Here is a 25,649-nt window from a genome sequence, read left to right on the forward strand (position 1 = left end):
CAGTGCAGATATTGAGCAGGACTTGTAAAAAAAACTCTCAAAAAAAATCATCTTATTTGGTATGTCGGGTATCTGTTTGGAAGCCCATTCTCTCTTGCAAGCTACTAAGCCAACATCCTTTGACATCCCAAGAAGATTTAATGTTTTGCCTTCTTTTCAAAATCAATATTTGAAATTCCCATTCAAGAATGTATTTGGCTTTGCTCCTTAAAGAAAATAGAAATATTCACATGTTCTTTCAATGTCCTTTTCAAAAGTAAGGTGTGTTTAAATGGTGAGGTGTGTGGAATTTATGACGCCTCTTTTGCTCTTAAGAGTCATGCAAGATTGGATGAGGAGTTTGCTTGTCTCATTTCTAGCAGCTCAGCAAATTTTGTTGAAAGATTGCCATTTCTTTCAATTGGCATTGCTCCAAGAAGATTGTGTAGCTATCTTGATTATTTGTTTTCATTATATGTGTGTGTAGCAGAAGTGGTATTCAGCCAGTTTGCACCAGTTTGCCCGAACTAGTAGCTGAAATCGCAGGTGGGCCCGCCCCAGCTCTATGCCATCTTATTTAGGCACATTTTTGAATCCGGGCACATGCACGGAGGGCACATGAGCAAAGCTCATTTGCAGAAGCCCAGGCGCATACGTGGAGGGTGTGCTCACAGCCATGTACGCAAAGCGGGCGTGTGTACGCGTGGTGAACCAGTGGTAACAAAATGTGAAGCCCACCGCTGGTGTGAAGCTATAATAATTCTTTTCATTTCCTGTTCATCCAGACAACGTGCACAATTATTTGGTGGTGTTGCTAATTTACCTTTTAGAAGTTAATTTAACATATTTTTATAGTGGATTGTAGGTCACCTTGAGAATCAGAGCCATCACACATGCAATAGATAAAATGTGATCATCTGGTTGCAGACCCATCTCTTGTTTTCAAGTGCAATAGAGACATTCTTAGAGGAGGACTAAAAGAAATTGTATTCTCATATTTATTCTAAGACTATACCAGATGTTTAATATTCATTATATATCTTTTGTTTTAATTAAAGGGGCAGAGGACCACTGAAGAATACATCAGATGTGATTAATGCAGCTAAAATGATCTCAGAGTCAGGATCTAGGATGGATGTTCTTGCAAGACTCATTTCTAATCAGGTAAGATAACAGGGAGAGCATAACATGTGTTGTGTTACAACTGACCCCATGCTCCAAATACTATTGTATTTTTTACATTCTTTGTCAGGTGCCTATTTTCTTTGGCAAGCAGATTGCTAAGAGTTTACTACAGCTGTTGCAGAATGAATTATTAAACCAGAGCCCACATGCACCAGTTAATTATTTGCCACCATTCTAAAATTATCTTGGTAACTTGAATTTTAAACCCCATAATTGGCTTCATAATAAAACCTCTTGTTTCATGGGAATGCTATCTTATTTTTTCAAGCAAGAGGGTTTATTAAAGAATTTAAAAAAAAAATAAAAATGCTATATTTTTGTGTAGTATAGCAAGAATTAAATGCCCTTTTATAATCAGGCTTTGCTAAGCACAAATCCCTGCACATGCGTACACAGACCCTTGCATGCGCCCCAGCCCCCCATGAATGCACGCACTGCCCCCCTGAACACACCCCGCCCCCGCCCTCATGCATGCTTGGCAGAGACCCGATGACCAGTTGGCCGGCAGGAGGTGCTCACACATGCACGGCAGAGCTGAACTGGGGTGACGGCTCACGTGCCCACAGAGAGGGCATTGCGTGCCACCTGTGGCATGCGTGTCATAGGTTCACCATCACAGGTTTATAAAGTAGAAACAAGAGTTTTGCTGTCTATTTTACTTTTCTGCCTTGTGACTCCAAGATTGTTTTTGACCCTGAAATGTGAAAATGTGCATTACCAAAGCAACAATCAGATAAATGAATATTGAATCCAGGCCAAGAGAATGCCTTAGGAAAATGTCTCGGCTCCCCTTTTCCGAATTCACATGAAGATAAACAGCAGAGCAAGGAAGCTCATTCATACTTGCAAGATTAGGTTACTATAACCATTCTAACAAAAGTAGCTTTCGGTCTGCACAGTCTGTTTCTTAATCTAGTCTACCTGTTTGGGCGGACAAAACATAAAGAGTGTGATAAGGGATAAAAAGCAAAGCAGAAGAAAGGTTAGCAGTATTGATAGTTCGTATTGTATATGTTTTCTGACAAGTTGAAGCATTGTTCCTTCGGAGATTTAGCCTTTCTGTTAACTGAATTGTGTCTTTGATGCTTTTGGATTTCTTTGGTTGTTGTTGACTTTGGTTATCCATATACAGTACATTTTAGTGCATATTTTTGGACTTGAGTAAATCCCATCCCTGGAGTGGATAGGGTGATGTTGTTGTTGTTAGTTGTGAAGTTGTGTCCAGCCCATCGCGACCCCATGGACAACATTCCTCCAGGCCTTCCTGTCCTTATCGTCCTCTGGAGTCTATTTAAGCTCACTCTGACTGCTTCAGTGACTCCATCCAGCCACCTCATTCTCTGTCGTCCCCTTCTTTTTCTTTTGCCCTCAATCGTCCCCAGCATTAGGCTCTTCTCCAGTGAGTCCTTCCCTTCTCATTAGGTGGCCAAAGTATTTGAGCTTCCTCTTCAGGATCTGCCCTTCTAAAGAGCAGTCAGGGTTAATCTCCTCTGGGACTGACAGGTTTGATCGCCTTGCAGTCCAAGGGACTTGCAGGAGTCTTCTCCAGCACCATTGGGATATAGGTATTGTTAAATAACTAACTAAATAAATATCATTTTGAGATATTCTTACTAAAGACAAATTAACTCATGGGGTACATTTAATTCACTTGTCTGGACTTTAATGGTTTCTTGTGCTTTGTAAAGTGTGTGAGTAAAATAAGTTATAGATGCACATTGTAATAATGGCCTAGAGTCTCCTTCATGTATATCTTTGCAACCCTGATCCAGCTGCTCGTGTGGAACGTGGTAGCCTGGCAGAAAACTGAAAGCGCCAAATCAGCAGCCAAGAGTACAGAAACCTCTGCTGAAATAACTGCTTGGCATTGTTCCCGATTATCTCTCCCTGCTATATGCACACCTTCCATAACAACGAGCATGCCTGCCAGTGAACTGTGGGCTAGGTGCTTTATTATTCTGCAGTTTAAACACATATTTTTTCAAAGATTTTCTTTATGGTTGGCAAAACTGGGAGATAGCTGAATTAGCTTCTTGCCAAAGCTAATAATGTCATTTCAGTGGAACACAGTTCATCATTCACAGTACCTTTCAAAGCACAGCTCTGTTAGCCTGAGACCACCTTCCAGTCAACACCTCCATCATAAAACAAGTTTTTTAAAAAATACATTTTTTCCCCACTCTGGTGTAGCCTCTAATGTGAAAGTGTGCCTGAAATAAGCAATCAGTCTGTAATGAAGATTCAGTGTTGCATATCTTTGACCTTTTCCAGTTCATAAAGTAGAACAGTTTCAAGTGAATAACTTTTATTTGGGTTTCATGCCATCGGAATGTAAAATTGTGAAACCATTGAATTAGGCAATATGGATTGCTGCCTTGTGGGATACGTTGTGATTGAACATTAGCTCTATCCTATAAGACATTTCCTTTAACAGGATATATTTTTAAAATATACAGGGACAACATTACTGTTTAAAGAAATCTGACTTGACTTGGATTCATGGTAGTTGAATGTGTGGCTCTGTATTGACTTGTTGCATTGTTTAGAGTTCTCCATGCTTCATCATGAGGATTGCAGATATTTCATTAATGTCCCAAAGGTGCCTTTTTCAAGATTAATGTTTCATTAATCTTCAAGATGGCATCATCAAGAGCTGAGGTGGCGCAGTGGTTAGTACTGCAGCCACTTCAGTGCAGTACTGCAGCCACTTCAGCTGACTGTTAGCTGCAGTTCGGCGGTTCAAATCTCACCGGCTCAAGGTTGACTCAGCCTTCCATCCTTCCGAGGTGGGTAAAATGAGGACCCAGACTGTGGGGTCAATATGCTGACTCTGTAAACCACTTAGAGAGGGCTGAAAGCCCTATGAAGCGGTATATAAGTCTAACTGCTATTGCTATTGCTATCAATGCAGGAGTTTTGCAGATGTGTGGATTTTATATTCTTCTGTCTTTCCTGCTTTGAACATACTTGATAAGTGATTCTGTGAGCAGATATTGCTTTGCAATGTGACTGATACCTACAGTACAGGGGTGGGTTCCGGCAGAGACTACTGCCTGTTCGCTCAGGGACACGCTACGCGCACATGCACAGTACAACTAAAATTGCTCTGTGCAAATGCAGAAGCAAAAAACAAGATGGCAGTGCCTATGGCACCACTGGGAGAACTGGTTCAGGAGCGTGGCAGGCCTAGGTTGCTGCCAGTTCCAGCAACCCAGGCCATCAAGCTACTACCGGTTCAACCAAACCGGTCTGAACCTGTAGGAACCCACCACTGCTACAGTAGTGGCCAAAATTGTGGAAACCTTTTGGGAAAAGTGCACAGTATTTTTGAGGTTTGATAGGTAATAACACCAGGTTTTTTTTTGGAGTAGTACCATAAAATCATATATCAATGGAAAGATAATTTAATCAAGAATGTAATGCAATAACTTTTATGAAGGATTTGCTATTATAATAGCAGCTTTTTTTAGTGGAATTCTAGATTTTAGGCTAAATTCCTGCAGTCTGCGCTAAACAGTCCTTGCACTCAATGTATTGCACCATTTCATCTTGTATAGACCCAGATGGTTTTCTTCTGTCACATAGGCACAGTCTCTTAATTCTTCTATCATCACTTGCTGTTGTGCACCTTTTCCAGTGTGGTTTTGTAGTGACTGAGTCTCCTTCTATGTCTTCAAAAACTTAGAAATGCCACCTTTTGTTAAGTTTCCACCAATTTTTCTTCTAATTTCTTTATAACTGTAGTCTTCTTTACTTAATAATACTATTTTACATCACTTTCTGGTCCAGTCAACTCTTTGCACCATTACTTTAATTTTATTATGTTGTACTAGCTCACTAAATGAAAGAACACAAAAAACCCCAACCAATTTGATAGTGATCACATAACACACTGACAAATGCCCTCCTCTCAGGTTCAATACATGACATCAATAACTGAATCCTAATGTGATCTGATTGGTTCATTGCCAAAACAAGGTGACACCTGATTGGCTCTCTAAACACCCATTCTCATTGGCTAAAATCAGATGAAGGAAAGCTACCTGATATCAACCTAAGCAAGTTTTGCTTCCTTTTTCTGATTATTTGGCTATAACTTTTCATAGAATACAGAACAAACTTTGTTGCATTACATTCTTGATTAAATTATATTTCCATTGATATAAAATTTGGTGTTATTAACCATCAAACCTCAAAAATACACTTTTCCCAAAAGGTTTCCACAATTTTGTAGTTATTGGTAGATTATTTATTCAGCTGCTAAGATGGTGGTTCTATCTTTGTATCGGTTGCTTTCTCTGTGATGGCTAATACTGATGTCTGATGAATGGTATTCTTTTCCTGTGATTGTTGAATTGATTGATTGTTGCATGATGGGAAGAATGTGGTATATTGAACTGAACTGATAAATTCAAACCAGGCCTTTAGTTATGTCTTCTGATAGGTTCATCAAGAAAGTAAGCCTATGAATCTCTTGGTCAATGTTTGGTGTGAAGTCTCCTGCTAAAATTCTCTTGCATTTTTCAGTCTGGCTTCTAATATTCCCACTGTTTTCCAGTTGAAATAATTATTGAAATAATTCCACTATGAAGTTGTCATGTTCTTAGAGTAATAAGGGCTTACAGATGAAAAGGCAAGATACAGATGCATCAAACACTATATTTCATCCTACCTTATTCCATAAGTGTCTCAAAATAAGGCTTTTATTATGCAAATTTCCTGTCTCAAATCCAGAATTCTACTGGTGAGGTGAGAAAGTACCCATATGGTTTGTTTCACATTCACAATTCTCTTACATTTTCCTTATGGTTTTTCTCTTTTTCTTCTTGTGGAGGGAAACAAAATTGATCACATTAGATCCCATAAACTTTCTTCCCATAAACTTTCCGTGCATGATTGTACCTGGACTGTTATTTCTACTTTAAATATAATCCTCATCTCTTGGTGACAATAAGGTTGGAGTTACTTGATTTTTCCCCTACTTGGACTGTGCAAATCCAATTAAAAATCCATGGAAAGCCATACATGGAAAGAGTTTGCTTCCATGTATAACTGTCAATAGTAATTCGACAAGTACAGATTTTTCTGTTTGATGTCTTCGGCAGGGTGGGATTCAGACTGCGTCAGGGTTCCAAATAGCATCCAAAAGTAAATCAAAGTCGAAAGCAAAGTATTGCTCAAACTTCCAATTTATTAAAAGAGCCATGTTGGCACATTTGAGAAAACCCGAATCTGAAAGCTTCCCGGTTTTCCCCTCCTAGTTGAAAGTTCAAGATCTTGCCCACACACCCACAAGTCCATCACATGGTCCAATCTCCCACTGCCATGCTGGCAGTTCCACCCATCCAATTCCGCTCAAGTGCAGAAGTGCAGAGACAAAGGATGACCTTGGCTTTCTAGAAAGAATTTTGTTTTGGCTACATAGTATGTAACTCCTTACGATCTCCCCTCCCATTTTCCCACAATAGAAAATGCATAGTAGAATAATAGAAAAATCCAAAGACCCAAAAGAAAAGATGGGTGCAGGCCTGACCACCGGGTTAGACCAATTCGAGCCAAACAGTAGCTCCTACGATCAGCTGGGAGCAAACCGGTTTGCTCCGCCGATCAGGTGGGCCCACCTGCCTAACCCTGCACTTTACTTACCTCTCAGCTGATTTGCTTGGCAGAGCAGATTGCCGCACCTGAGTTGTGTTACTCTCCTGAAGTAACATGAAAGGTAAGTTTTAAAGCTGTCCTCCGTGTCTGCCCGTGCTCGAAACACACAATCACTGAACCAGTTGTTAAATCAACAGGATCTCACCACTGGTCTTCTGGTTGTATTTCTCTAGAAATACAGAATTGTAGAATTGTTTTTTTGCAGGGTTTTAATTTCTTCCAACTTCTACATGAATGAAGAAACCCCACCATAATTTTTGCAGAATTGTGCAGCCTCTCCCAAATCACTTAAAATACATTGGAAACCAGTGTTTATTCTACATTCGAATTATATTGCCAATTTCTTGTTCTAATTATATTCTTAGATGCTTTTTACCACCCCAGGAAGTAAGACATTTGGCAGCACAGCCACAGGCCTTGTTTTCATTGACAAAACACCAGGGCTGATTTCGGTTTCACTTCTTCCTCTCTGGGTTGTTGTTATTATAGCCAAAAAACATTAAAATCAAGAATAATTTCACTTAAACTCTTTGTCCTTTTCCTTAGGCTAATAAAGGCTCATGCTTACCTTGATTGAAAGGCAAGATACAAATGCTCCAGTAGTTAATAAAACTATACACAAACCTCCCTTCCTGCCTCATAGCTGTATTTTGTTGTGCAATTTCCCTGTCTGAAGCATGGAGTTCTACTGTCTGGGGGAATCCACACAGCTTGGTCTGATTTTTCATAATTCTTTTATATTTTCCTGCCTCTTTTCTAGTAGAGGGAAGCAAGGTTTATTGCAGGAGGGGCTATCTTCCTATAGCTCCTATGAGATTATTATTTTATTTTAAATATAATTCTCATCTCTTGTTCTTTTCATCATAGACCCGTGATGGTGAACCTATGGCACACATGCCATGGGTGACACGCGGAGCCATTTTTCAGGGCATGCAAAGCGTTGCCCTGTAAGCTAGCCAGCGCGCATGTGTGTGCTGGCCAGCTGATTTCAGCCTTTTGAGGCCATTTTTTGCCCTCCGGAGGCTTCAACCTCCACAGCGTGAAAAACTGGCCCCACGGACAAACCGGAAATTCAGGAACAGACTTCCAGTTTGCTCGTAGGGACTGTTTTAGCCCTCGGGAGCATTCAGGGGCCTTCAGGAGGCTTCCCTGAAGGCTTCGGAGGGCAAAAAACGACCCTACAAGCAAACCGGGAACGTTTGGGAACGGACCTCTGGGTTGCTCGTAGGGCTGGTTTTAGCCCTCCAGATCACGCCAGTGCACGCCAAAAAGGGTGCACGCTGGGGTCATGTGCAAAGCATTATGGGTGTAGCACACCCCTGCACGACTTCCCTACACTCACCCCGCTTTTGGCACGTGAGCCAAAAAAGGTTTGCCATCACTGTCATAGATCATGTGTGCCAGGTGAAAACTTTACGTCAGGGCTCATTTCTTGGCTTTAAGACCAGGAAGGTTGATTCCCTGTTCTTCTTTCTGTCACCTGGAAGTTCTGGAAAGTAGTTTGCACCAGAGGTGGGCTTCAAAAATTTCAGCAACTGCTTTTCTGCTCAGTCACTGGGTGGCCATCGCCATGGTGGGCGTGGCCTAGATGGCCTCCTTCACCAAAACGGGCTGTGTGGAGATTGGTCAGAGGGGCGGGGGGGGCAACGTGTGGTGGGCAGGGGCAGCCATGGGTGGGATGTGGATGTTCTCCGAACCAGCCGCAATGTTAGCTACAGGTTCTCCCAAACCAGGGTGAACCTATAGTAGCCCACCCCTGGTTTGCACTCCACATTTGTTGAAATCCTCATAGATGTTTCTCCTCCATAGTAACAGCTTGCAATGAATTGCAAATCCAATCAGTTATGGTGTGGCAAGCCATTCAATTCAGTAATTTAAATGGATCCCAAATGCAGAATTTCTGGCTACCTTATTTTCCCATGAAATGCTTTCTCACCTCTCCTCCCCCCCAATCCCCCAACTCAATTACATACTTAGGAAGAAAACTTTCACACATTAATGCCTGTTTGAAGAAACATCAAACCATATTGTTCACTAGAAATCTGTTGGGGGTGTGTGTGAGGCTGATCACACAATGTTATAAAAATCCATTTTATGCTTATGTTACAAAACTGTAGAAGTCAGAAACTTAAAAAGCAAATTCTAATTAGAACATTATTTTTATTAGGATTCTGTCTTATTGCATATCAGTAAATTACCATAAAAAAGATTTTAAATATGTTAAGGTGATTGAGACAAAAATTACAGTAATATAGTCATGATAAGTACAATCAGGGCAATTAAGATGGTTGTCTGGCTGTTTAGAATAATATAAATTTGGTTCCACTTTGTCTGCTATTTAGTGAGACCCCACTGAAATCAGTGCGGCAGTCAAATTCATCTAGATCAGGGGTCGTCAACCTTAAACACTGATGAAAGAGCCATTTGGACCCAGTTTCCCACAGAAAAGAAAACACTGGGAGCTACAAAACCCTTCCCATGCCTGACTATTTCTTGAGTGTCCACAAAACTAGCATATGTATTTGAATTAAAAGTTCTGGTTTCTTCTGAAACTTTTCTTTTCTTGGATTTATCCATGGTTGGTTTACTAAGGGTCGAAAAGCTCAATAAATTGCGTGGTGTCGGGTGTCGCACATTGGCAGTTGTGACACATATTTTGAGTGACAGGGAGCCGCAGTAGAGGGATGAAAGAGCCACATGCGGCTCCACAGCCACAAGTTGCTGATCCCTGATCTAGATTTCTATGGCTTTTTTGTATATTTCACACTCTATTGAACATGAATTTTAATGTTGCAAATTCTGAAATCAGTAGAACAAGGGAAGTAAATGTATTTCCTTCTAAAATTGCTAAGGAATTGAAGAAAGGTTTACTTAATACAATAGAAACTTGTAAGCTGCCCAGAGTCATTGAGAGTGAGTTGGACGGCCATAAAAAAATTTCTTAAATAAATAAATACAGTTAGAGGGATCTTCTATTGTTATTTGGTTTTATGTTTAACATTTTGAATTATGAATAAGTAGCAAATTTTCTCTTATTTATTGCAAAGTATTAAATGACAACATCATTTCTCACTTAGCTCCAACCAGACAACCTATGATCTATTGCAGGGGTCACCAACCTTTCAGACCTTAGGGACCACTAAATTCATAATTTTAAATCCCATGGACCACTAATATGATTTTTTAAATGATAAATAGTATGCAGTACAATATAAAAAATGAAATACTTTTTCTGTGAACCACCAAAATTTTCTCGTGATTGGTGACCGCTGCTCTATTGGGTCTTCTTTTATCTCTTTCCTTACCTAAAGAGATAAATAGGATGACCGCAGCCAGACGAAAAAGCAGTGGGACCAGATCTGACTTCCTGCTAGCTTCTCAGTGGCTTTGCTTGTGGGAAACTGGCGGGGAGTATTGGAAATCATGATCCTCTGATCATAGCTGACTGTAGCAGGGCTGAAGCCGTCACAAATTTGCAAATACAACTGGTGTGAGGATCCTTGAAATTTAAATTACACAGGATTAATGGGTCCTGGATTTTCTACACATTCTGTAAGCTAGCAGATTTGAGCTACCTTGATTCAAAAAATGTCCTGTGACATACCATTTCAGCTAATCGAAGGTTACAAATAGACAAGCATGTTTTAGTAGTTTATAGATTCCAATCACCACAAGTGTGCAATTACAATCCATTTAATGTTTTTAGTGCCTGATTATGTTGTTTATTGTAGAAGAGCACCGGCATCTCTCTTTGAATTCCTGCTATTTTCATTACTTCTATGTTGAATATTATGTCACTGATGATGGATCTCACCCCTTTCACAGAATAGGATGTTTGTAGTGATTTAGGATAGGCTATGAGAGCCATTTAAATGCAGTGGTTAAAGCTCCAGTCTGGAAACCAGGAAATTGTGAGTTCTAGTCCTGCTTTAGGCACAGACCCAGCTAAGTGATCTTGGCCAGTCACTCCATCTCAGCCCTAGGAAGCAGGCAATGGCAATGTCAACCCTGAAGCTAACATGACCGAAGCCATTTTGATGCTTCAGTGTTGCCACACTGGACCTGAAGGATTAGGAGAGGGGAATAGAGATAGCTGGGGTTTTGTAGCCAAAACAAAATACTTTCTCCTGGGAACCAAGGAGATTCCCACAGGTGGCCAAAGAGAGAGGAGGAGTGAAGTTACCAGGCAACCTGATGGCACCTTGAATGGATCATGTGACTGATTGTTTCGGAAAGGGGCAAAACTTTTATTTTTAATTAGGTGAAAACCGCAGGAAACTTCAGAGTCGGTTTTCACCAGAACTGTGCCAATATGATATATTCAATAACACTATTCTTTGAGGAATCTACCTGCCTCGGAGTTTTGTTTGCTATGGGTGTATTACTTGGAACCCTGACTTCTGAAAAATCTGACCCAAAAAACTTCCGGGACCAATCCAGGCAGTTAACAGGATTCAACACAGACTCAAAGCCACACAGAGACATATAAACACACACACACACACACACACACACACACACACACACACACAGGGGGGAGGGGGGATGGGCTATATGTAGGATTCTTTTCTGAAAAATCAAGGAAACAAAGATAAGTATCTTTACTTTCCCTGTTGGGGTGCAAATAAATTACTCGGGACACAGCATATTAATTCAATGGAGTGTATTACTAAAAAATATGTACAAAGTTTTAGTGATATAAACAAGTTTAATTCTGCATAATTAGTAGTGAAGAAAAATGAAGGAAGCAATTGCACAAATATGATTTTTCTCAAATCATGCTGCATGTCTCTTTATTCTCATCAGGGGTCTTTCAGAGGATCATAATATTTTGAGATTCCTTCTCTCTAGGAAAAGTGTACGTAAAGCTCTGAATTTTGGATCTCAGTGTGTTCCAAATTATTCTGCCACAACCTTTAGAAAATATGGCAGCTCATTACCTAATCCTGTAAAAAAGTTCAGATTGCTAATTCTGCTTCAATGATGCGCATTAAAAGGAAGGCAAATCTTGATCCAAAGGAAAAATAATATAAGCAAAATTATAATGATTTTAGAAGTGCAATCCAAATATGAAGTAATCTTTCCTATCTCTCAAATCAGGGGTGTCAAACTGGTGACCCGCAGGCCAGATGTGTCACGCGCTGGCCACGCTCACCTCTGGTTTAGCGAAGGGGGGGGGAAAGCCCCAAAACATCACATGATGACAATGTAATGCCACAACGTGTCTTAAATCCTTTACAGGCAGTGTTCCATTTACAACCATCCATTCAGCAACCAAAGTTACAACAGCACGGAAAAAAGTAATATGACTGTTGCAGCATTCCCACGCTGATGTGTTTAAAATTGGGTGCTTGGCCACCTGTATGTAGTTACAACAGTTGCAGTATCCCAGGGTCATGTGATCCCCATTTAGCCTCTTCCCAGTCGGTTCCCGACAATAGAGGAGAAGCCAGATTTCCTTAACAACTGCATGATTCACTTAACAAGTGCAGTGATTCCCTTAACAACTGTGACAAAAATGACCATAAAACAGGGAAAACTCACAACCAATGTTCCCTCTAAGCTACGCAGCTGCGTGGCTGCGCATGTAACAAGAAAACTCCACGCAGCAGTTTCCAACTGCCGCACAGTGTTTTTTAATGTCTTACAATATGACTTAAAATATTCCCCCTCCCACCCTCCTCTCTCTGCACCGAACTCTCTCCTCCAGCGGGTGAAGTCAAGGAAGACTCTTCCCAGAGACTGATGATGCTGAAGAAGGGAGAATTCCCATTGGTCCTCTGGGGCTTTGTCGGTTCCTGGGAAAACGCGATTTGCTGGTTGTAGCCTGCATTTCTCTGCACATCCCGTGTTTCTCAGGCATTGCGTCGTCTGAAGCCCCATTCTGGCCTTTCTGTGATCCCTTTGCTTTGCGGAGAGAGGGAAGCAGCGTGGAGTTGGACTGCCTGAGCCAAAGGGGTCCACGGGATCTTGAGACTTGATTTTTGAGCAGTACCAATCCATTCCACTCTTTCCTTTCCCTTTCTGTCCTTCTATCTCCCTTTCCTTTTCTTTTTCCTTTCCTTTCTCTTTTCCTTTCCTTTCTCTTTTCCTTTCCTTTTCCCTTCTTTTTTCTTTTCCCTTCCCTTCCCTTTCCCTCCCTTTTTCATCCTTTCCTTTCTTCTTTCCCATTTCCTTTCCTTTCTCCTTTCCTTTCTCTTTTCCTTTCCTTTCTCTTTTCCTTTCCTTATTTCCTTTTCCCTTCTTTTTTCTTTTTCCTTCCCTTCCCTTTCCCTTGCTTCTTCATCCTTTCCTTTCTTCTTTCCCATTTCCTTTTTCCTTTCCTTCCTTTCTCTTTTCCTTTCCTTTCTCTTTTCCTTTCCTTTCCTTATTTCCTTTTCCCTTCTTTTTTCTTTTACCTTCCCTTTCCCTCCCTTCTTCATCCTTTTCTTTTCTTCTTTCCCATTTCCTTTCCTTTCCTTCCCTCCCCCTCCCTTCCCTTCCTTCCTTCCTGGGGGTCTGAGGGAGAGGGAGGGGACCCTTTTCCTCATTGCCCCCCTCTCCAACATCTGCTCTGATGGCAATTATGGCTAAAAAAAATTCAGGTGCTCAGGCATGAAAATGTGGTGCTCAAACACTATACTTTTCTGCATACACTGGAAAAAAATTAGAGGGAACATTGCTCAAAACCCACCTTACTTCCAATGGAAATTCTGATTCTAATTGTGATCGTAAGTTGAGGACTTCCTGTACTGACAGTGTTAAATTTGCCTTTCCCTCCCCCCAATTTCCAATGAAAATTGCATCCAAAGAACTTGTCCTTGAGCCCTTTGAGCTGATTCCAAACCAGCTGCAGATCCGACCAATCAAGAGACTAGTTTAAGGGAAAGGAAATCAAAGCTGTTGTTTCCTCTCACAACTGCAGAGCTCTAGTGGAATCTCTGATTTCTCCTCTCCACCAGCTCTTGAGCTGTAAAACTGCCAATATTCTCACATTTGGGAAACTCACAGAGAATTTTTTTTTACCTTCAACAAGAAATGAGGAGAAGGCACCTCTCATATTCTCCTGGAATGACTTGTTTTGTTGTTGTTGTTGTTTAGTCCTGAAGTCGTGTCCGACCCATCGCGACCCCATGGACAAAGTACCTCCAGGCCTTCCTGTCCTCTACCATCCTCTGGAGTCCATTCAAGCTCACACTGACTGCTTCAGTGACTCAATCCAGCCACCTCATTCTCTGTCGTCCCCTTCTTTTTCTTTTGCCCTCAATCATTCCCAGCATTAGGCTCTTCTCCAGCGAGTCTTTCATTCTCATTAGGTGGCCAATGTATTTGGGTTTCATCTTCAGGATCTGGCCTTCTAAAGAGCAGTCAGGGTTGATATTCTCTAGGACTGACCAGTTGGATCCCCTTGCAGTCCAAGGGACTCGCAGGAGTCTTCTCCAGCACCATAGTTATGACTTGCTTATTTCTTTAATTTTACACCCACTCACTGATCAGTTGGAGGAAGTACTGAGGTCCTCAAGGTAGCAATAGCAATAGCAATAGCAGACTTATATACCGCTTCATAGGGCTTTCAGCCCTCTCTAAGCGGTTTACAGAGTCAGCATATTGCCTCCAACCACAATCCGGGTCCTCATTTTACCCACCTCGGAAGGATGGAAGCCTTAGCCAACCCTGAGCCGGTGAGATTAGAACCGCTGAACTGCAGATAACAGTCAACTGAAGTAGCCTGCAGTGCTGCATTTAACCACTGCGCCACCTCGGTGATCTCTCCCTTTTTTTTCTGTAGGACTTTAGCAGAAGACAACGGAGGGTCAGTTTCAAACTGTCTTGGAGAGATTGAGTCGTAGAAGCAGCTGTATGTGAAAATACTATCAGTTGTCTTTTTCATATTCAGATCACAGAAACTCACTCATTGAAATAGGAGAGCACACTCTAAAGATACTATTCATAACATTTTGCAGAATGACAAGTATGGGTGATTGTTCAGTTCCATAATATTTTATTCCTGAAGGGGACTTTTGTATTTGCTGTTCCAGACATAAAAAAACAACAACAAGTTAAAACAACACCATCACCACCACATAGGTATTAGATGCATAAAAGAACATGGAGTTCATTATTATGTACCTCTTGCAAAAACAGCCTAATGCTATCAAATAAGTAAACTGGCAGCAGTACAATTGTAAATTTATGATGCTCACTAGCATCTGAGTTGGAGCAAACAACGCTTTGTTACATAAATCTTGATAAGGAGCATAAGAGATCTGGGATGCCTGGAGGAAAGATGGAAAGGCGTAAATAGGATTCTGAGATGGCCAAAACCCAGAGGACATCACAATTAGTTGCTCACCCTCGAGGAATATTTCATTGTCATTTCACTTCCCTGACCTTTCCCTCCAAGCACCTCCTAGAAACCATTTCTGACTGGCATAAGAGCTTCTTCTGAAATCAGTTTAAATAGTATGGATATCTGTTTAAAAATTAAAAAAAAAAAAGAATGAATAGAATTCTTTATTGGCCAAGTGTGATTGGACACACAAGGAATTTGTCTTTGGTGCATATGCTCTCATACATAAAAAGGAAAGGGAAAAATACATTCATCATGAATCATAAAATACAACACTTAGTGATAGTCATAGGTTACTAAATAAGCAATCAAATCATACTAGGAAACAAATAAAACAATATAAACCATAGAAATACAAGCAACAAGGTTATAGTCTTAAGTGGGAGGAGATAGGTAATAGGAAGGATGAGAAGAAGAATAGTAATACAGTCTTAGTAAATAGTTTGACAGTGTTGTGGGAATTAGTTGTTCAGCAGAGTGATGGCATTGGGGTGGGGTGGGGGCTGTCCTTGTATCTAGTTGTTCTGGTGTACAGTGCCCTATAGCATCATTTTGAGGGCAGAAGTTGAAACAATTTATGTCCAGGATGTGAGGGGTCTGTAGATATTTTCTCAGCCTTCTTTTTGACCCATGCAGTGTATAGGTCCTCAGTGGAAGGCAGATTGGTAGCAATTGTTTTTTCTGCAGTTCTAATTATCCGTTGAAGTCTTTGTCTGTCTTGTTTGGTTGCAGAGCCAAACAGTTATGGAGATTCAAATGACAGACTCTATAATTCCTCTGTAGAACTGAATCAGCAGATCCTTGGGCAGTTTGAGCTTTCTGAGCTGGAACAAAAAAAACATTCTTTGTTGTTGTTTTTTGATGATATATTTGATGTTAGGTGTCCATTTTAAGTCTTGAGATATTGTAGAACCTAGAAATTTGAAGATCTCTACTGTTGATACTGTGTTGTCTAGTATTGTTACAGGCGGTAGTACAGGAGTGTTTCTCCTAAAATCTACCACCATTTCTACGGTTTTGAGTGTGTTCAGTTCAAGGTTGTTCCGGTTGTACCACAAGGTTGCATCACAAGGGAAAAAGGGAAAGGGGAAAAAGAAAATGGGAAAAGGAAAAGAAAGGAAAATGGGGGGAAATTATTGTACCCTCTTAGCTCACTTTTCTTTTGGATCCCAGATGTTAAAAGTAGTTCGCTCAATCATACTACTATGCATTTTTTCTTTTATTTTTTAGTGTCCAGACTGGTCATGTAAGCAAGACTTACTTGCTTACCTGGAACAAATCAAGCTCTACTCCCACCAACTCAAAATCTGCAGCCAAGTCAAAGCTGAAATCCAGAACTTAGGCGGAGAGCTCATCATGTCAGCAGTAAGTGAAAACTCTGTTCTCTTCCAGGTAGAGCCTGGACCCTGGTAAAGCAAGGCAATGGGTGTTCTGACCTAGGCTTCCCCAGCAGCATGAAGCCTCGTCTTCGTCCCGATAAATCCCTTTTATTTAATTTACAGTATATTCATCTCCAGAAAAGTCCCAGCCCACAATCTTTCAAGATAGTTCACAATTACTAACCTTTATCAGGCTTAGAGAGTGGCCAGGCCGATATCTTTCAGACACCGCAATACTTGGCAAGAATGCAGGAATGAACTAATTGTCTCCTGCAGACACCCGTCCCCTTTTGCTCCTCCTTTATTCCCTATGGGAGGAGCCATTAACCTCCACCTGTGGCCTTACTCCCAAGTCGACCCTTGTTCCTTAGCTGTTCCCTTTGTCTGGCAACTCTGCGCATGCGCATATTGAGAACAGTCTCCAGCTGTTCATCTGCCTCACTGATGTCTCTGACTCCAAAGGCAGCTGATAACTGTCAGACGGCCCTGGCCCCATCTCTGCCTCCAATGCAGAGCACTCGTCATAGCCTTCCCCAGACTCCAGGACTGGCCCATGTTCTTCCCCAACCTCCTCACTGTCTGAATCTGCTGCCAGCTCCACTGGCTGCTGGCGGGCCACAACACTGGGTCTCTGAAATGAAATGTAAGCCTCTTGTGGATAAACCAGTTTAAATCCTGCCTGAACAAATTCATCATGGGTATGAATGCTAGAGTTTTAATATAGTTGTAAATTGTCACATATTTATTATTCATTTTTGTATTTCCATTTAAAAAAGGAAGTTCTATTTCTATCATCTTCAATCGTTGAAGATGAAGAAATATATGATTTTATGATTAAGAATTATATAATTATATGAGTCCATACGACTATGGAAATAGAGGGATTTGCAAGGCTGCTCTGTATAATATAAAAACTGAGGTATATATAATATCCCTGTCCAGATCTGAGTTTTTTTCCCCCCTGGGCTATTTCATTCAGTTATGTTTACCTTCCCAAATTTTGATTTCCCCCCTCATTAAACATTGTTATGGGTTATAAAATATTTTTGCACTTCTGCAAATCTTTTATCTCCCATAAGTTTCAACTGCATGATGAACTACATGATGAACTCCATATTTACATTTAGAAAAAGAGACAGGTATTAGGATTCATTCATTCATTCAATTTCAGTCAATAACTCTGAATGGGTTACAATTCAAAAATAGTTAAGAATATTGATATATTTTAATGATAAAATAATAACAATAAAAACATCCAGATGAAATATACATAGAAGCAAGATACTTGGCCAGTTAATACACCAAGGAAACGGGGCCTTGATACATTCAGCACCCCAGGCAGTGGTGGGATTCAACATTTTTTACTACCAGTTCTGTGGGTGTGGCTTGGTGGACGTGGCATGGCTTGGTGGGTATGGCTTGGTGAATGTGGCAGATTCCGCCTCCTCGATGCACGAAGGCAGGAGGCAGCAGTTTCATTTGCTGCCTGTGAAATCTGGGGGGCGTGGGGAGTGGCGAGCAGCCAAGTGAGCATGCCAGGATCTGCTGGCTGCCTCTAATCTGCAGTTCACTCATGAGCAAGTTTACTCATGAGCAAGGTGCTCGGCAGCTGGCAGATTGCTGGCTTGCTCACTCAGCTGCAGCACTCCCCCCCCCCCCGGAGCTCACAGGGAGCGAACAGAACCATGCACACTTTGGACCCTCCAGCTCTCCTGTGTTCAGCTCAGGGCAGCTCGGGTTGCTGCTTTCTTTGGCCTTTTTAAAAAAAGTTTTACAGCATATTTTATTTCCCATCTCCAATCTGAAATATAAATTTGCCAAGCCACACCCACAAAATAAGCCACACCCACAGAACCTGTAGTAAAATTTTGAAACCCACCCCTGCTCTGACTAGTTCTGAGATTCAAGCACCATGTCTCTGTGTTGATCCATTCAGGTATGTATCTGTGAGGGAAGGAACGATGATGGCAGATCTATCGTCAGACACCAAAATTGAAACACACACGCACAAAGACAGTGGGTTTGAGCTTTTAGAAAAATGATGCTGGAGATTCTAGTGACTTTTCCTTCAAATTGCCTTTTCTCTCTTATGTGCTTTCATTGACATATGAACAAAAATACATGACATATCCTTGTGAAAGTACATATCCAAAACCCACGCAACTAAGATCAAGGATCAAATACTAAAACAGACTGAAAAGGCTGAATATTACATCACCTCTAAAGCTGTGTCCACATTACATTTTTAATTTGGTCAGTACGAAATCTAGTAGATATATTTCTAGCACATTACAAAGCTGAATTAACATTGGCTAGGTTTTTTAAAAAAAATATTATACTTTATCATGTGGTGCAAATACAGCTCGTTTGATTGATACCAACATTTTGTGTAAATCAGTGGTAGGATTCAATTTTTTTTAACTACCGGTTCTGTGGGCGTGGCATGGTGGGCATGGTGTGGATTGGTGAGCATGGCAGGGGAAGGATACTGTAAAATCTCCATTCCCTCCCCACTCCAAGGAAACGATACTGTAAAATCTCCATTCCCACCCCACTCCAAGGAAAGGATACTGTAAAATCTCCATTTCCACCTCACTCCAGGGAAAGGATACTGTAAAATCTCCATTCCCTCCTTGCACCAGGGGAAGGATACTGTAAAATCTTCATTCCCTCCCCATTCCAGAGAAAGGAAACTGTAAAATCTCCATTCCCACCCCACTCCAGGGAAAGGATACTGTAAAATCTCCATTCCCTCTCCAGACCAGGGAAAGGATACCGTAAAATCTCCATTCCCTTCCCATTCCAGGGGAAGGATACTGTAAAATCTCCATTCCCACCTCACTCCAAGGAAAGGATACTGTAAAATATCCATTCCCACCCCACTCCAGGGAAAGGATACTGTAAAATCTTCATTCCCTTCCCATTCCAAGGGAAGTATACTGCAAAATCCCCATTTCCTCCCTATCAGCTGAGACTTGGGAGGCAGACAATACATGGGGGTGGGGCCAGTCAGAGGTGCTATTTCCCCATTCTCTGAACTACTCAAAATTTCTGCTACTGGTTCTCCAGAACTGGTCACAAACTGCTGAGTACCATGTCTGACATATACCCAGGAAAAGGAAATACAGTGACCTACTGTACAAGGGCAAAATGGCTAGTATGCAATCCTGTCTTTGTGATTACAAAACCTCTTTGTCAAATGCACTGCAGATTTTCCTGGAAAGCAGGAAAAAAACATAGTCTTTGTTGCCCTTGAGGTGTGCAAAATTGGTCTTACAGCCTGGACCAAATCAACTAGATGACAACTCTGCATCAGAAGATCCTAGAACTGAAGGCTAAGTGAGAAGCTGGACAAATTTGAGTGGTGTCAAGAGATATCTTGGAGAGAATGTTTCCTTCTATTGAATTTTGAGAGAGACCAAAGAATATGCTTTTATTTCAATATTAATTTTAGTTTCCTTTTTAGAAAAAAGAAACAATAATATGCATGCCTTCTTTTGTTAAATGAAATATTGCTTGGTGTCCTTTGATCTTTGGAAGTTTTTTTTTTTTAATGACACTGTGCTAGCAACGTCTGACAGAACAGTTATGCCTCAGATCTGGCTGATTTATGGCACAGCAAAGTATAGGACCAGAATAGAAGAACAAAATCATGATACTCAAATTTAATTACAACTTTTAGATATATGATCCTATCTTGGTTTTTATTTGAAGTGACATTTTTTGTGTAATTGGTGGCTTCTATTTTGCAATTGCTCAGCACCTAACTGACTTTCCTCATTTCTTGAGAGAGAAAAAGCAGAGCAGCAAGACTGGGAAATAAATATATAGCCATTCAATCCATCAATCAATCACATACCATTGCAGTAGAAGGCAATACCAATTAGCATTATTTCAATAAAATTATATTAATTTGTTGGTTTTATTAAAGTAATTTATTTAGCATAGGCTACCCTTCTTGCAAATGGGACTTTGGATGCCTAACCACACATTAAAAACATATCAGCCAAATATACAACACTTACAAGAGAATGGATTATGTCCATGAAATCACCAGGAATCAACCATTCCTCACCATGCAGTCAGAACTGAAGAAGCTTCTTGGATAAGAAGAAAAAGGGTTTCAAGGAAAAAAGGAGAATAGGAAGAAAAAGAGGAAGGGGGAGGGGAGGAAGAGAAAAACAGAACGAGGAGGAGGAGGAGGAAAAGCCTTTTTCGCTTGCTTTGAAAAGCACTTTTGGGACCACCAGGAATCAAGCTCAGTTCATGGAAACAATGTCTTTTAAATAAACAAATCATCTTCATCAGGAAAAAAACATTCAAATGTGTTCCAGGAAGTAAAACAGACAAATTGCCCCAGAGATCAAAAAATGTAAAAGAGAAATTTTTGCTTTAGGGGCTCCTGTCATTGTGATGGTAATAAATACTTGGCAAACCTGTTCAGTGAAAATTCGTTAGAGAAAACAAATCTTGCCAATAAAGTGACAGAATCTGCTGTCCTTGAAAAAAAGAATGCCAGGCTGCAATATGGCAAGATGTACCCCATTCCTTCTGGCTCTGCCACATTGGGACATGAACTATGCATAAGGAAGGGGGAAACCTGACTTCGAGAATGTGGTAGCAGCATTTCACATAATAGCAAGTGGGGTTTGTTATTTGCATTTACTTTCCATAAAAAAAACCAGATGATTAATATCAACCTTTTTCTGCTTGCTACTTATCTGTTATGGCTGCATCTCACCTATCTAAGCTTCATGAGATGTGCCTGACATTAGCCACCGGGTGTGGGGAGGAAAAAATTCCTTTCAGTTGCTTGCACAGGAAAAAAACTTACATTCAATCTATGGAAGGGAGTGTAGGATGGCATAGATTTGAAGGTCTAGTCCAGGGGTGTGAAACTCAATTTCATTGAGGGCCACATCAGGGTTGTGTTTGACCTCAGGGGACTGGGGTGGGCATGGCCAGCTTGAGGTCACTCATGTTAGGGGCACCTGTGGTGACACAAGCAATGAGATCCCAAGCAGGGGTGAGCTTCAACATTTTAGCAAGGGGTACTCTGCCCGGTTGCTGGGTGACTCTGGCCATGGTGGATGTGGCCTAGTCAGCTTCCTACACCACAGCAAGGGGGCATTTTTGCTCTCCTTGGGCTCCGGAGGCTTTCCTCAAACCTCTGGAAGGGCGAAAACAGCCTCCCCAGGCTCTGGAGGTCTGTTTCTAGCCTTCCTGAACTTTGAGTAGGCCCATTTTTCCCCTTCCTGAGTCTTTGTGTGTGTACTGCACTTACCTGCATCCAAAACGGGCTGCATGGAGATTCCTGGGAGGGGAGGGGTGGGCGGGGCCAGTCAGGAATAGGATTTAGAGGTTCTCCAAACTGCACAGAATCTTAGCTAGAGGTTCTCCCGAACCCCTGCGAACCCCCAGCAGTCCTCCCAAGCTCCACTTTCACTGGCAGAGGCACTGCGGGCAAGTCCTTCACTGTTTCCAAGGACTGGCCCATGGGCCAGATCCAAACACCCCATGGATCCAGCCCACGGGCCTTGAGTTTGACACCCCTGGTCTAGTCTAATGAAGGGAAGGACTAAGAGGGATGTGATAGGGTTTCAATATTTGAGGGGCTGTCACAGAGAAAAATAGGTCAACTTATTCTCCAAAGCCCCTGATGCCAGGACAAGAAGTAACATATGGAAACTTGTCAAAGAGAGAGGTCCAGCCTAGAATTAATGAGAAATTTCCTGGCAGTGAGAACAATTAATCAGTGAAATAGCCTACCTTCAGAAACTGTGGATGCTCCTCACTGCAGGTTTTTAAGAAGAGACTAGACAGCCACTTGTCTCAAATGGAATAGGGCCATGATGGCGAACCTAAGGCACATGTGCCGGAAGTGGCACATAGAGCCCATTGCTCTTCCGCCCCTGGTCTTCATGCGTACGGGAGCCCCGGAAACTGGAAGAGCAGCTCCTTGGCATGCATGCATACGCCAGGAAGCTGAGCTTCCGGTTTCTGGCATGTGCATGCGTGCTGACCAGCTGGTCTTCGTGTGCACATGTGTGCCAGAAACTAAAAGACCAGGTGACCGGCACACATCAGAAACTGGAACCTCAGCTTCCTGGCATGTGCATGTGCACTGGGGAACTGCTCTTCCACTTTTCTGCGCTCTCACATGTGCACACTGGGGAGTTGCTCTTCTGGTTTAAGGTGCGCCAACACTGGCATAGGGTCTTCTGCTTGAACAGGGGGCTTGACTAGAAGACCTCCAAGGTCTCTGTTATCCCAAGCTCTGTTATTCTGTATCAGTTTATTTGCAAGTTTGCCCTAGAATGCTGGTGTAGGAATGCTAATGCTGCATCAGATTAGGCCTCTGCATGGAGAAACTAGTCATGCTTGTTTTCATGGCCAAGGGGGCAGGGTATGGGACCGGGAGCTGAGCCAAGTTTACTTGGAAGCCACCTTGACCATATGAAGCCGAGAGCAGCCATCCTCCTGCCCCTTCCAATCACCTCCCGGGTTCCTCTAATAAAGTTCTTATAAGGCTGCAAAGTAAATAGTAAACTGATAACCTCGGCAGCTTTTCATAATCATTCTAAATGCCCCCCACTGGCAGAATGACAAATGAACTGCTAAACAGAAGAGAATATTGGACAGAAAATCAATTTGGCAAGCAAAAGGCAAGGGGGAGAGGGGAGAAATTACTTCAGGCAGCTCTGTCGGTATTCTGAGTTTTCCATCTTCTTCTACACTTCTTCCCAATTACATACCCTGACACACACAAACACACACAGAGACCAGGGTTGTTGTTTTTTCTTTGCATACTGATACACTGAGATTTCCGTTCTCTTTGAAGTGTTGCATAGCTAATATCTGCTTTCGAAAACAACTTTAACCTGCCAGAGTTTAAGACATGATCTTCAGGCTTGTGAGCTTTTGCTGGAAGGAAAAATAAATGATGGGAAAGGGCCTGATCATGTTTTTAAGGTTAGAATATCAACCGCATCATAAGAGAGGTTCTTGCATTTGAAAGCTCTTTCTTTCTCAAGACCTGCCACTCAGAGGTGGTATTCAGCTGGTTCAGACCAGTTCGGGTGAACCGGTGGCTCTGATGATCAGTTGGTCCCGCCCATCCAACCCCGCCCTATCTCCTGCTTTCTAGCTCATCTCAACCCTGTGGCACAGCTGATTTCCCCGCCCCCCACTGTTCTACTTATTGTTGCTGACTTGGAAGGTAAACAGCTGAGCTTCTAAATGCTCCATTTTCAGCACTCACCGAACTGATTGTTAAACCGGCAGCATCCCACCACTGCTGCCACACTCGCAGTTCTATAAAAGGGCTCTCAAAAATTTGTTGCCTAGAACACATACACATTAAAAACAAAACAAAACCCTTGTCAATGAATGAATGAGAGCAAGAGAGGAATGAAGCAAATTGTAAAATGAAGCCATTCTGTAATCTTAACTATCTACTCCATGAATATATGATAGCTTCTGAAAGTTACTCTGTTTTAACTCTGCAATTATGGAGTGGTCAACAATTTCTAGAGAGAGAGAGAGAGACGGAGATTCTAGTGAGACATCCCAGAGCTGTTCTTTTTTTCAGTATGAGCCACGGTGGCACAGTGTTAGAGGGCAGTAATGCAGGCCACTTCTGCTGATCACTGACTGCTCTCAATTTTGAATCTCAACAGGCTCAAGGTTGACTCAGCCTTCCATCCTTCCGAAGTGGGAAAAATGAGGACCCAGATTGTTGGGGGCCATAGGCTGACTCTGTAAACCGCTCAGAGAGGGCTGTAAAGCAGTATATAAGTCTAAGTGCTATTATATGAATTATGAAATGGATAACTTGGTTAATGATCATTATAGAATTTGACCATCCTGCATTTTCTTTATAGCTTCTAAGGACATAGAATCTTTTTAAGAAATAAAAAGACTGCCCAGTTTGCAGATTGGCAGAACAGCCTAAATATACCAAGTTATTTTTGGCAAAATTAAATTATGGTTGAGGGAACAGGAAGAAAGAGAGGAATTTGCCAGAGTTCAACTGAAGGAAGAAAAGATTGTAATTATCTGCTCTGAACAATTGTATGCCGAACAGTAAAAGGTGAAAAAAAAATATCCTGAAGATCTGCTATTGCAATGAGTATATCTTGAAAATCACTGATTGTCTAATCTCAGCAATTCAGTGACTGCTTCCAGTTGAGTAAATAGAGACCAGAGAAGGAATGCAAGGAGACCAGATTCCACAAATTAGTTAATTAATAGAAGAGTGACACAACTTTACCAATTGAATTTCACATAGAAATTTCATAGGCAGTCCTGGAATTTTTCTTCTAAGAGGCTGAACATAGCTAAAATGAAAACCTGAGAAGACAACTTGAAGAAATGTGAATCTTTTTTATTGATGTTGCCCTAAGAAGCTAAAAGGGAAGGGAAGCCTCTGGGGGGCAAAAAAATGGCAATATATAAAGGCCAAAAATCAGCTGGCCAGCATGCGCACTGGAGCAGACAGGGCAACGCCTCATGTGCCCTCAGAAATGACTCCGTGTGCCACCTGTAGCACGTGTGCCATAGATTCGCCATCACGGGTATAATGTCTCTGGCTTGAGTATGTTCTAGGCTTTCCCAAAAAGCACGACACAGAGTCCTGATTCCAACAAAACCCCTTTTATTAAACAAATGTGAATTCCTCTCATTCACATTCAGCAAGGCCTGACAAACAGTCTTTTAAAGGAATATTTATGACTACAGACCTTATCTATCTTGGAAAGCTGCCATGTAAATATTTTCCAAATGAGGTGTTGTGCAAGGAAAGACTTGGCACAGAGACTCTGAAAGTCACAGACAGATCTTCACACTCCTGAAACGAATCTAACAACCAAACAAACAGATTATTTCCTGTAAAAGCCCACTCCCTTTTCGCTCCTCTTTTATTTCCTATGGGAGGGACCAGTCACCTTCCATCTGGGACTTTACTCCCAAGTCGACCCTGATTTCTGAGTTGTTCTTTTCTTCTGGCAGCTCTGCACATGCACACACTGGGAACAGGCTCTAGCTGTTCCTCTGCCTCACTGCTGTCTAGCCCCATAGGCACCTGATCACTGCCAGACGGCCTCGGCCCGTTTCTGCCT

General features: G+C 41.7%; 1 protein-coding gene across 2 annotated transcripts in view; it reads left to right on the forward strand.

The window, feature by feature from the left end:
• Positions 1-25,649, forward strand: part of CTNNA3 (catenin alpha 3) — an 869,421-nt gene that overhangs the window by 828,476 nt on the left and 15,296 nt on the right. For both annotated transcript variants that reach the window (XM_087702521.1, XM_087702520.1), the window contains 2 exons: positions 1,038-1,143; positions 16,382-16,516. In XM_087702521.1, the coding sequence (XP_087558647.1) occupies positions 1,038-1,143; positions 16,382-16,516 (241 nt within the window). The remainder of the gene's footprint in view (positions 1-1,037; positions 1,144-16,381; positions 16,517-25,649) is intronic.

Source organism: Thamnophis sirtalis, unplaced genomic scaffold, assembly GCF_051295495.1.
Source record: "Thamnophis sirtalis isolate CommonGarterSnake01/CBP01778 unplaced genomic scaffold, rThaSir2_p1.2 scaffold_15, whole genome shotgun sequence".
Lineage (NCBI taxonomy): Eukaryota > Metazoa > Chordata > Lepidosauria > Squamata > Natricidae > Thamnophis > Thamnophis sirtalis.